Raw genomic sequence first — 12,375 nt, forward strand, 5'->3', positions numbered from 1 at the left:
CAGTGCAGGGAGCCACACAATGTGGGAAAGTCTGACACACACACACACACACACCTGCTGACACGTCAGACACAGCAATGGCTTAAAGATGTTTTTTCAAAGCTCTGAATCAAAAAAAAAAAAAAAAGTCTTGTGAGTGTTTGAGGTTGGACTCCAGTTTCTGATCATGTTGGCTGTGGAGTTAAAGAAATCATCGTATTTCCAAATTTACACTTCAAAGTTCAGAATCCAGGAGAAAATATCTGTCGGTGGTTCTCAACCTGTGACCCGGGTCATGTTGAAAACCAGGGATTTTAACCCTTAGTACAAAAACACAGTTTCCTAAACTGAAAAATTGGTCAAAAAAGGAAAAAAACAAACAAAAAAAAAGCCAGAGTGGAATCGACTCTGCTGCGGTCCAACGACGACGGGTCTGGTAGACCGTTCGACTCCGTCGATGTCCTGCTGTTCAAACAGCAACATCTGCTTTATTTCCCTGCACTTCCTCGGCGCCTGTAAAACAGCCGGGCCTGTCACAACATGCACCATTGAACACCTAAGTGCCAATAAAAAGCATTATGTTGACTTTGGCATTTTCTTCTGTTGTGGTTCAACAACTTCATCAGCCTGAGCCGACTGGCAAACAGAGGAAAACGGAGAGGGGAAATCTTAGATTTTATATATGCAGGACTAGAAAACAGGAAAAACTCATATAATTTCTTTATATATTGCTATTTCTGAATGTTATCTTGACTGTAAACAGGCAATTTCCATTTGATTATTGCTCGTTAGCCTTGACCTGCATCAAATGAAAGCGGTGCAAAGTGCATCATGTTGAACTTGTTCGGTTTTTGGAAAAAGGTTCCATTAAAACAATCGCAAAAACCCTTTAAAGTGCCAAAATATTGTCCCCAACATCTTGAACAGCTGAACCTGAACCAAGCTACTCTGAAAGTTCAACAGCAACAAAAGCCCCGGCGGGCTGAACTCCTTCAGGGTTTTTCCTGCTCTGACAGCGACAGCGAGTCGGCCGCACCGCGGCAGCGTGACGTCGCAACTTTTCACACTGCAGCAAAATTTCTATACGTCTCAGCAGCTATCTCCAGTCTTCCCCCTCATCCCCTCCCCGAGGTGTGGTGCTGGTTTATGAATGAGTTGTTATGCAAGAAAAAGTGACCTGAATACAGACAGACAGGAGAGGAGGAGGAGGAGGAGGAGGACGGTGTGGCTGCAGTTCAAGTGGCATCACCCTGCTCGGTAAAGATTCAGCCGGATCACACGCCGTTAGTTTTCCTTCTGCTTGTTTTCAGTTGTTATAAATAGCCGTGTGTCATTGTGGCGAGGCCGGAGATTTAGCGCTGTTTGCCGGTGTATAATCACAACAGCGATCTGATCGCCGGCAGCAGGGATCCTGCGGTGAGCGCCGAAGAACCCGGGCTGAGAGCGTCAGCTTGTTTTCGTCTGGATATTAAAAGTGAAGCGTGCTGCTCAGCTGTTTACATGACAACGTTTGAAGAAAACAATGTCTGCTGATGAAGAAGAAGAAGAAGAAGAACTATTTATTACACATGCATTCTAGCAGCGTTTCAGAAAAGTTGCGTTTTCCCGTTTACATGATGACAGTCAGAGCGTTTTCAGTGGAAACAGACCCCCAAAACGGTACGAAAGCTCTGCGTCTCCACTTGAAAAGCTCGTTGTGTAAGCCCTGTCTCACGCACTGTGTGTTATCTGTGACCCATCCCGCCCACCTTATCTCCGTCTCATGTTTGTGTGTGTCATATTATGGGATGGGCGGCCTCTCTATTCAACAGCAGGAACTGCATAACAGTGACACGAATTATTCTTCACATGACGATAAAACTATTGCGCAGCATATTTCAAGCAATAAAGATTGTGAGTCCTTAATAGAAACAGCATTTTTGATTGAGAATGGTTAAGTTTAGACAGTAAAATGAATATACTGTGAATTTGGTGAATCTCTCTTCAGAGTTACAATATTTCAGTGACTGAGTTCTCCGCTACCAGCACACCTTTATTGATGTGCGTCGTCAGCAGCAGCCGGTGATACAGTCACAGAACCTCTCATGTCTCTATTTACAAGTGTTGGGCTGTGGTTGCCCTGCGGAGGCCCCATAAAGACATCCAGCGGACGGACACCCTTAATTATTTAGCTTCATCACCGCCGACGGAGACCGGGCGCTTTAAATAACCGCATGACTGTGTGTGTGAGTGTGTGTCTTTGTAGCATCTGCGGGGACAAGCGCTCAGACATAATTATTCCTCGTATCTGTTCAAACAAAAGCAAGAGGCACGAAGCCAGGCCTGATTGATTCGGCCCGTTAAAGCTCCACGCCGGCCGCGGGGAGCGCCGTCCTCCAATCACTCACCGCTTTTTCCCCCCCAAAAAACTTTTATTTCATTTTTAACAATCAACAGAAACGGAAGAGGAGGACACTGCTTAACAAGTTGGAACTGATATCTGAGTGTTATTGTTGGCACGGAGTGTGAATCTGGAAGGAATGAGGGCGGAGGGATCGCCGTGTTGTGTTGTGTGTGTGTGTGTGTGTTTTTTTTTTTTTTTTTTACTGCTGCTTAAAGTCATCTTTTACTGCTCACACTGTAAAATAATGACTCCATAACTGCGACAAGGCGAGGGAGTGTTATCTGGGTTATGATATTTGCTTAAATCCAAAGCACCTTACAGTCGGGGGCCTGAGCAAGCAACACACACGCACACACGCACAGACACACACACACACACTTCTGCCCTTTTGTCCTCTGCAGTGGATGTTGAGGTGAAACCTGCACATCTTCAGTGAAACCACTTGTTTACACCACAACCCCAGCTGGAACACACACACACACACAGTGTCACCAGTGGGTAAAAAGATATGATTTATGGGCAGCGTGACGCTTCCTGAATGTAAAAACCTGCGTCTTTCCAGCCGCAACATGTTGCGACAACACTCCGAGGTGGAGAGGGAGCAGGCGTCAGATCAGAGGTCGGCCGACGGAGCTGAGGCAGGGAGCCGGGAGATGCGAAGTCTTTAAAAAGCAGCTGGAACATCTCAACCCTGATTTGCATTCACAGCAAACTTGAGCGTAATCACGGCGTGCATTAGTAATCTGCTGCAGCTGTCTTGTGTAACGTCGGGAATGGAGTTCTTCTGCTTTCTTGAAAGGATGTTAAAAAAAAAAAAAGACAGCGAAAGTCACGGCGAGGTACAGAGGAGGCGCCGCGAGCTGCCAGGAAGGAGGGATTCCCTTTTGGATGGCTGGCCTTTGTTTTCACACATGAGAGCGTAAAGAGGGAGGTTATGTAACGCGAGGGGGGGTTCAGGTGAGTCTGACTGCAGTCCCACCGCACCTCCTCTGCAGAGGGACGGAGGAGGAGGAGGAGGAGGAGGAGGAAGATGGAGGAGGAAGAAGGGGAGTAGGGAGAAGAAAGAGAGGTGGAAACGGTGGAGGAAGAGGGGATGGAGGAGGAGGAGGAAGATGAAGAAGGAAGAGAGGCGAAGGAGACGCAGTTGAAAAGGGAGAACAGACATAGGAGACAAAATTGAAGAAAGATAAAAAGCGAAAAGAAGAAGAGGAGCAAAGAAGGTGGAGAAGGGGTAAAGCAGAGGAGGGAAACAGAAGGAAAGGAAAAAAAGCAGGAAACTGAGGTGGGGGAAAAGGAGAAAGGAAGACAAGAGAGGTGGAGAAATGACGGAGAAATAAAGAAATGAGGAGGGAAACAAAGATTGATGGGAGGAAGTGTAGCAGGGGAAGAAGGAAAGCATGGAAAGGTAGATCAAGAAGGCAGAATGAGAGAAAGGAGAGGAGAAAATGGAGGACAGATGGAGGAGAAACGTGAGAAATGAAGGGAAACGTTTCAGCTGCAGTCAGCAGTCGCACTGGACGAGCGCATGAATGAAATGATGCGTCACAAAAACATGGAGGGAGGGGGGGGGTGGGTGCTGAAAGGTCAAAGGTCAACGCTCATCTTGACTCCAGAACACAAACACAATTTCCTCGCATACGGCTGCCGACATGAATATTAATATTTAATGAGTCTAAAGAAAACCATGCAGGCAAGAGTCAGTTCTAAAATTAAACAACTGTTTCTTCCAAAGACACATTTTTAAATGGAATCTTCCTCTGAGTTTCACCAAAGAATTCAGATTACACAAAGTTTTAGTGTAAGTCATTGGTCAACGGACAACGGCATCAAGGTTTATTATCAATAAGAATCCACTCTGGCAGTTCAGAATGTGTAAAATTCACAACAACTGGGAACTGGGGACAACTTTACGGGTTCCATCAAACGGTGCAGAGAGCGTTTGTTCCTGATAAGAATCTGTGTCACGGCGGGTTTGGCAACGCTCTCAAAATTAACTCAAACAAACCATAAAGTTGGTCTCAAAAGGTCAAACTGCTTCAAAGCGGAGCCTCCATTCGGTCAACATCTTTCGAAACGAGGCGCGCTCGCTCAATCGGGAGGTCGAACTCCGGGATTATGCTCCAAAATAAGACGCCAGCGTGCCGCGATGAGTCCGTCAAGTCAAACAGACGACAGGTTGGAGTAACTCGGCTAAATTTGGGAAGCGAAGATGAGCGGAGCGGCGATAAGCAGCCGGTGACCGGTTAATGTTTAGTCAGACTCTGCAGATAGCGACGGGGAATCGCTTCCAGTCCACAGACCGGGTCACGGAAGCCAAAGTCCGATCACACGGCAGGGCGAGAAAACAGGAAGACACAGGATCCCCCCTGCTGTGACGGCGGGGGAAACGTGTGTGAAGTGACACAAGTGGACCGAGTCCCAGGAAGAAGTGGGGCAAGGAGGAGGAGGAGGAGGAGGAGGAGAGTCGTACTACGGCACCGATATCAGGAGCAGCAGCTGGAGACGGCGTCTTCCAGATTCTGTTACTGTGCCGTGCACACGCTCACATGTTTATTTCTGCTCTTCTATTCACGCCTGTTCAGCTGCTCCGCTTGCCGGGCTGCTTTTTATAGCTCCTCCACGGAAGGCTGCAAGCAGGAGGCAGCTAATGATGGAATTAAAGCTTTATTTTATTTAACAACCATGACTGAATGATGGAGTCTGAATCTGTCCCTTCCAATATACCCATTGTTGACACATAAACTGAACAAAACTTGCAAAAAAAGCACAAAATTAAGCCCTAAATATGTATTTCAATGTTCTGTGATCTTTTTAATGCCACTTCAGTCATCTAATAACTTAAACTATTAATGTTAAAAATATATCTTGTTGCATTATTAACTTTATTACACACAAAAAAGTCAAAATAACCACAATACTGGTCTTTACAGTCAAGCCTAATGCTTTATTTCCTATTTTATCAGTTATTTTATCTTGTATTTCATATATCTGGATTGCAATAGTTAGTTTTTCATGCATTCAAGTGTCTCTTGATTTCGGTTTACTTGATTTATTTCATGATGTACATTGTCCTCACTTTTTATTTGTATCACGCCATATAATTTGTAATGTACTTTTTTATAGGTTGCCACATATAAAAATATTATTTGCTGTTTTCAGTCGAAGCACTTTGTGACCTTTGTTTAAACAAAATGTTCAAACTGTTTAATGGTCGAGTCCAATAAAGATAAAACCTGTTTGCTGTGACGGATAGTGCCACAACAAACCACTGCTGCTGGACAAGTTTTTTTATTTAAATATGTCTGAAGATTTTTTTCCCATAACTTGAGACAATTACATATTTTACATTTTAACACACAAACTTAAATATTTGAAGCTCTTTATTTTGTCATCATAATTTTAGCTTAGAAGTTATAAAAACCGAAAAAATATTTTTTTCTTGTGGCAAATAAAATTGTGTTGGAATAATTGAAAACTATGACCTCCAAAATATAGCTTTTTTTAAATATGTGTCCGTAATACTAAATATTTGATAAATCACATTGAAATACTTTCAATAACCTTTTTTTTACTTTTCAATAAGCAACATGTTAAAATAGCTTACATTTTTGCACAAACCTTCTCATTTTAAAGAATTAATGGATGCTTTCATACTTGAGTGCACGTTCACTGACCTGTACGGTCAGTGGAAAGGAATAAATCGGTTCACAGACACTGAAAAGATAATTTTACAGTCAATTCTCAGTTTCTATGCTCTACCAGGGTTTTTATTTCTGTCCCATCTGGTGCAGTGTGACGGTGTTTGGCTGGAAGTGTCTCCATCTGCTGGTGGAGAACTGCATTACGCCCTGAAATTCATATGTTGAATTCTTCGTACAGGATAGAAATCCTGGAAATCCTCAGCCTGCGATAAAGATCTGACACATAAAACACACCCCTCTTACTGAACTCACTTTTATTTACAGTGTTTGAATGGCCATGTATGCAAATGGACTGAAATTACCGACAGAACTCGCCTTTATTTTTGTTTTCCGGATTTTATTTTGTATACACATGGGGGAGCTGATTAATCAAGACGTTTGATCTCAGAATTTTTTTTTTGATCTCAATGCTTCAGAAATAATGATAAAAAAAAAAAAAAAAAAAAAAAAGATCCAGTGAGTGACTTTGTTTCTCGGTTCGGATTGCTATCAGGGAAAGAATAAATTAACTAAGCCGTGCTTCGTCGTCTTCCGAGAGTAAAAGGTTGAAGTTAAGAGAGAGCGAATAGTTCCGGGTGAGCACAGGACGCAAAAACTACGCAACACCGAGCCTGGCCCAACGCCCAAAGGTTCCCCTTCGCCTGACGCCTCCAACAAACTTTTTAAAAATCTCCTCCAGCCAATAGAAAATCCAGGATGGCGTGATTTTTTTTTCTTCTTTTTTTGTCACACGACGTTTTCCTGCTACCGCAGTGGCCCAATCTCCCCCCGGGAATCTGATAAATGCACTTGCATAATAATCGTGACAGATCAGAATGACAGAGACAGTGAAAGCAGTTTAAGATCAAACTCAGGAGAAAAACAGAAGAAAACAAAACAAAACAGGAAGTGCCGTCCTCGACCTTTACTTTGAAAACCAGCCTGACCTGTCCTGATCTGGTTAATGGTACATCATCTTTTTCGTTTTTTTTTTTTTTTGTTAACTTTTGAAAAACAAAATAACACTGAAAATAAAGAGTGAATGTTTAAAAAAAAAAAAAAAAAGCATGGACAGACAGTCAAATCAAAGAAAAAAGCTTCCTACACTCTTAAAAAAAGAATAATTTTCAACACATTGTCTGCTACGTCACTTCAACGCCGTGCGTGTTAATCTACCCTCCTCAACGTGTTGGAGACGACTTTTTAAGCATGTGGAAGTGTCGGGCTCACCCTCCCCAAACCGTCCCACCAGGTCTGAACATTTTAAAAAAGAAATCTGAACGACACTACCATCGAGAACACGTTCAACATCGTTTTCATCTAAGCAGGCACGAGTCGTACGAGAGTATTAATCCGTCTTCTCTACCAAGCTAAAACTGTTAAAGATGCAAATAATGAATACAGAGATATAATTACATCTGCTGGAGAACGCCAACTCAACGCTGTTAGCCGTGGAGAGAAACTTTTAGAGAGTGTGTGTGTGTGTGTGTGTGTGTGTGTGCGTATGTGTGTGTGTGTGTGTGTGTGGTGAAGCGCTGCGCCAACCCGGGTGCACAAAATGTGTTGACAAGTAATGCGTGTGTTAAAAGAAGGACAGCTTTAATGCATGTATAGTTTTGCAAACGTACCAGCATGTGCCGAGATATCAGAACAACATATTGCATGTGATTTCTTTTTAAGACTGTAGTGGGGAGGGTGTCATTCTCTGTCCATGCATTTTAAATAGCAACACAGGAGAAAAGAAAAAAAGAAAAGAAAAGAAAGAAAGAAAGAAAGAAAAAAGGCTAACACACATTTAACGCGTCTTAGAGAGGAAAATAAGTCACCCAGAGGTCTGCAGCAGTAAATCTTGTCATTTCTTTCAAATACATGTGGACTTATAATCTTTTTTTTTAACTCTTTGTGTGTGTGTGTGTGTGTGTGTGTGTGTGTGTGTGTGTGTGTGTGTGTGTGTGTGTGTGTGTGTGTGTGTGTGTGTGTCCGTTTAAATTCAAATGTTGACAGAATAGGAGTACATTGTGTGGATCACATTCAGACGCCCTCGTCTCTCTTCTATGCTTCGGGGCCTGCGTAGAGCCTGGTCCATGTTCGGGCTGCGGGGGAAAACACACACACACACACACACACACAGAAGAGAGAGGAGTGTTGGCTGTGAGTGCTGTCTGGAGGGAGGGGCTTCATCCAACAAACTACCACAACAAACAGAATCAAACTACTGACGCCTCAGCGTTTGGAGTGGAGACGTGTCGTTCTCCACCATCAGCACTGTTTCCTAAATACCTGAAGCCACGTGTGTCTCAGACGCCTGTTTGTTCCACCGCCACCAAAAACAACAAAATACAGTGATTATATTCCTAATGGAGTATAATTACGGTGGAGGAACGTTCTCCTGTTGTTTTTTTTTTAAACTTTTCTGACTCATCACGTTACGTTTCAGCTTTAATTTTGTTAAGTTTTCTGTAACGGCGTCTTGATTTAATGTCTGCTGTGAAAATGCCGGGCGGCTGAAGGTGCGGTGGAGAATCGGGATTGTACGGACAAACCAGACGCCAGACGCATCTGATGTTCTGTCAGACGGTCTGATCTCTTCCTGGATCCAGTTTGTGAATTTACAACAGATCCCGGGACATTCTGGAGTTAGTCTGGCCGACTTGAAGTCTGGACGTATAAACATTTACCCGAACCCAGAACCAGCTTCGTAAGCTTTAAACTAGTTGGTGTTTGAAGGGCCAGATTTGCTCTGCTCACAGTAAACCCGTCTCCACAGCCTCCACCAGCACTTTCACTTTCGTTTCCCGTCTGTATTTAGAGTCGGATTACAGTGTCGACGGTGTTGTTTCTCTTCTCAATGATGAAAAACCTCCACTGACGAAGTGACGCCGGACTTTTCAATCATTTGACGTGAATTTTTACTAAATGAGAGATCTGGAACTGAATTAAGCTTCGCTGCTAAAAAAAAAAAAGAAACTCACCTGTCTCAATGGCATGGCTTTCATTTTTCTTCCACTGCTCTGCGACGTCGTTTGCCAGGGGGTCGTCTGGATTGGGAGCACTTAATAACGCCTGGATAGATAGCAACACTGTACGGATCTGCAGGGCTGGGGACCACTTGTCTGTATGGACAGAGTTCAGATAACAGGAGAAACACAAGGTCAGCGGACGGGCAACAGCTCGTAGCAGAGGGTGACCATAAAGAGCCTTAAAACCCTCTGGCAATGTGGCCAGGATGAACTGCTCTGACTTCCAACATAAAGAACAGCATTTATGAGCCCTGTAATGCAGATAAGTGAGGCTGCAAACACACTCTGCTACATCTCTGACATTCTTTCCAATATACGACACTTTGGGTGTGTCGTGATGAACTGAAAGTACTGATGATACCAAGTCACATAATGACAATACGTCACATGACCGTGGGTGTGTGTGTGTGTGACAGAAACAGACTGACACTTCATTTATTTAGATTATTTACAAGAGGTTTACATACATGTAATGAATATGCAAGTATATATGTGTACAAGCGCATGTGTAAATGTGCACAAATACATATAAATTCAAATGAGTATTAATAGATTTTTGTATGTGTCTCTACTTCGTGTTTGTTTTCACATGCATGACATGAATATTAATCTTGTGGATGTCAAACACACAGTGTTTGTCACTTAGAGCAGAGTGAACTAACCAATATTGCTGTGGCAATTCTCAAATCACTGAAAACGCATCATTATTGGACACAGAAATATAATTTCATTTGCTGTTCTTACCTTTCAAAATGTCTAAACATATTCTTCCCAGTTTGTCAACATTGGGGTGATAGATTTTGGTCATGAATCGCACTTTGGGAGCTGCCATGGGATACTCTTCTGGAAGAAATAGTTCAAGTTTAAATGTGCCTCCCTCGAAGGGAGAGTCTTGAGGGCCTGCGATGACCACGTGGAAGTAGCGTGCGTTCCCGTCGTCAGGCGTGGCCGTGATCCCGGGGACGGGCTCTGCCATCAACCGCTGTGTCTCCTGGGTGTGGCCGGAGGGAGAGACACAAAACACACATGTTGGGATTTCTTAATAACAAGGGAAAAAAAGAAATGCTGCAGGGGTGTTGGCAGACAAGGCATTTGTAAGTATGTGATGAATGGAAAAGTAGTATTTCACTTCAGTTAGTAAACAACAATTTAACATCTAACTATTTAATTGGCTGAAGCACCACTCACATACTGCACACAATACTTCAATAAAGTGTAATTATAGCTTTACAACCTCCTATTCATCCAGTTTGTAAAAAATAAACGGGCAGTTTAGGGGATCATAATTATTTTAAAAAAAAATTAGTAAAGAGAAACAAAATCTGTAGCATTCAATGCACTTTAAAATGCTAAAACACAAGAGCCGCATTAATGAGTTAAAGTACGAAATATTTGAGAAGCATTTCAGAAGAGAAAATACTGACATTTACAGACAGTTTATACAATTTAAAAGTTTGAAAAAGAAAAAAAAGCCCAGTGACAATGTATTGAAGTGGAAGTTATTCAGGATGTCATGAATGGAACTTTCTAGAATTCAGTTTAAATGTTAGGTAGAAGAGCACAATTAGCATTTGTGTTCAGATATCCTGTTGCATCTGTATGGAAAAATATACAAAAAATATACAGCGACACGCAGAGAGGGATTTAATCGATTAAAAATAGAATCAGAATTTTAAAAAATACCTAAGCTCGCAATGAAAAATGATGGACTGAATTCAGGATTATAATGCAAGTTTCTAAAATATTTGAAGAGGAAAATTTTAGAAACAGTGAACAAATGTCTGCTGTCAAATTTTATCACAATCATCATGCGAAATGTTGATTAAAACAGTTTCATGAAATCAAATCAAAGGAGAGAAACGCTATTGGGTATATCAGGGTAAAGAATGTGATGGTTTATTAAAATGATGCGACGTGGTGTAAAAAGGCCGAGAAAACGAAAACGAAAATAGTGGATGCAATATGCAGGCTATTTCTGGCTATTATCAAACAGCTGCAACAAAATATCTGCAATAAACAGCAGTGAAATCTCAGTTAAACTCGCAAATGGTGCTCAGATTGGGAAGCAGAACGAGCAGCTAGGAGGAATTTACACTATGTCAACGTTGCCTCGGAGGCTGAAAACCTGCTGAACCTGAAAAATGTTGAGAAATGAAAGCTGGATGGAGCGGAAAAGGCTGATCGCGCCCACCGCCGGGCCTGGTCTGGCCGGGCTGCGGCGGGGCTGAGGCGGGGACACCGCAGCTCCGCCGGGCCCAAGGCCAAGGTTCCGCACCGCAACAGGCCTGAACTCAGCCTCTCTCTTTCAACGCACAAACACACGCTTCAGATTGGAAATATCCACACGCACACACACGCACTCTCCGTGTCGGTGAATTACAGATTCGCAGCCGCCCCGGACATGTGTGCGAATCAGCGGCTACAGCAGCTAGCCTAGCTCGATTAGCGAATCCATTCATATGGCGACAAGCACGGAATGTCAAAATACACCCATCCGCGTTACAAATTACGAAATTAATCTCTCGGGGAATCAAGCTGGACAAAAAAGCTCGTAAAAACTGAATCTCTGGCAGAGGAGAAGGGAGTTAACGGAACAAACAAAACACGGAGCAGCGGCTCGCCCGAGACAAGCTAACGTAGCTAGCGGCGGTACCGTTATGTTAACCCCAGGTCCGTGTTTCCTCCAAATTATCTCTGAAATACAAGAGTTTTAAATAATGAACGTGTGCTGTGCAGTCTTATGTGTACCTTTATAATCCTACGAGGCAAACCGGCCATCTTGTGTTATTATATTTTTAGCCGCGGACTCCTTCTCTTCAGCTTGGATTGACTGAGCTGCGGGGGCGGGGCCAGAGAGCTCACACATCCGGTGGCTGCGGGCGACGTTCGGAGCGCGATGACGTCAGAGGACGTCCACGAAGACGCAAATACGTGCTTGAGACCGAAAATCGATCAAATTTTCTTTAATCTTTGTATGGAAAAATGAGTCTCGTTATTTGAAGAAATAAGTCTGAACACTTCTGAAAATGTTGAGATCAACTTCTTGGATTTTCATACTAAATATTTTTAACATCAAAAGAGCAAATATTCAAAAATTCATCTTCCATTTGGAATATGACTTTTCTCCATTACATTAACCAAACCTGGAGACATTGAACCTTTCCTGGTGCATGATTTTGAAAAGTCTCTGTTTAACTGCCTTTCTTTCATGGATTCTCATCGAGAAGTATTATTTTTCACCACATAACTACAGAAGACATTCTGTATGAAAACAAATGTCTTATGGAAAATTGGTTTTGAAGCATTACATGGG

At 42.9% G+C, this 12,375-nt stretch overlaps 1 protein-coding gene across 1 annotated transcript; it reads right to left on the bottom strand.

Moving 5' to 3' along the window:
* Positions 1–7,594: 7,594 nt before the first annotated feature.
* ube2nb (ubiquitin-conjugating enzyme E2Nb) lies at positions 7,595–11,925 on the bottom strand. The gene is made up of 4 exons (XM_030113640.1): positions 11,811–11,925; positions 9,807–10,053; positions 9,015–9,155; positions 7,595–8,135 (listed from the first exon to the last, which is right to left on the bottom strand). The coding sequence occupies exons 1-4, from the start codon at positions 11,838–11,840 to the stop codon at positions 8,095–8,097; spliced, it is 459 nt and encodes a 152-aa protein (XP_029969500.1). The 5' UTR covers positions 11,841–11,925; the 3' UTR covers positions 7,595–8,094.
* Positions 11,926–12,375: the final 450 nt, after the last annotated feature.

Source organism: Salarias fasciatus, chromosome 17, assembly GCF_902148845.1.
Source record: "Salarias fasciatus chromosome 17, fSalaFa1.1, whole genome shotgun sequence".
In the NCBI taxonomy this organism is placed as follows: Eukaryota; Metazoa; Chordata; class Actinopteri; order Blenniiformes; family Blenniidae; genus Salarias; species Salarias fasciatus.

Excerpts from the sequence above, each read along its gene's own strand:
- ube2nb (XM_030113640.1), bottom strand. The coding sequence starts at position 11,840 with ATGGCCGGTTTGCCTCGTAGGATTATAAAG. Across the intron at positions 10,054-11,810 it reads TGCCTCGTAGGATTATAAAG|GAGACACAGCGGTTGATGGC; the intron begins GTACACATAAGA and ends GGCCACACCCAG. Across the intron at positions 8,136-9,014 it reads AAGCCATGCCATTGAGACAG|CCCGAACATGGACCAGGCTC; the intron begins GTGAGTTTCTTT and ends TTTCCCCCGCAG.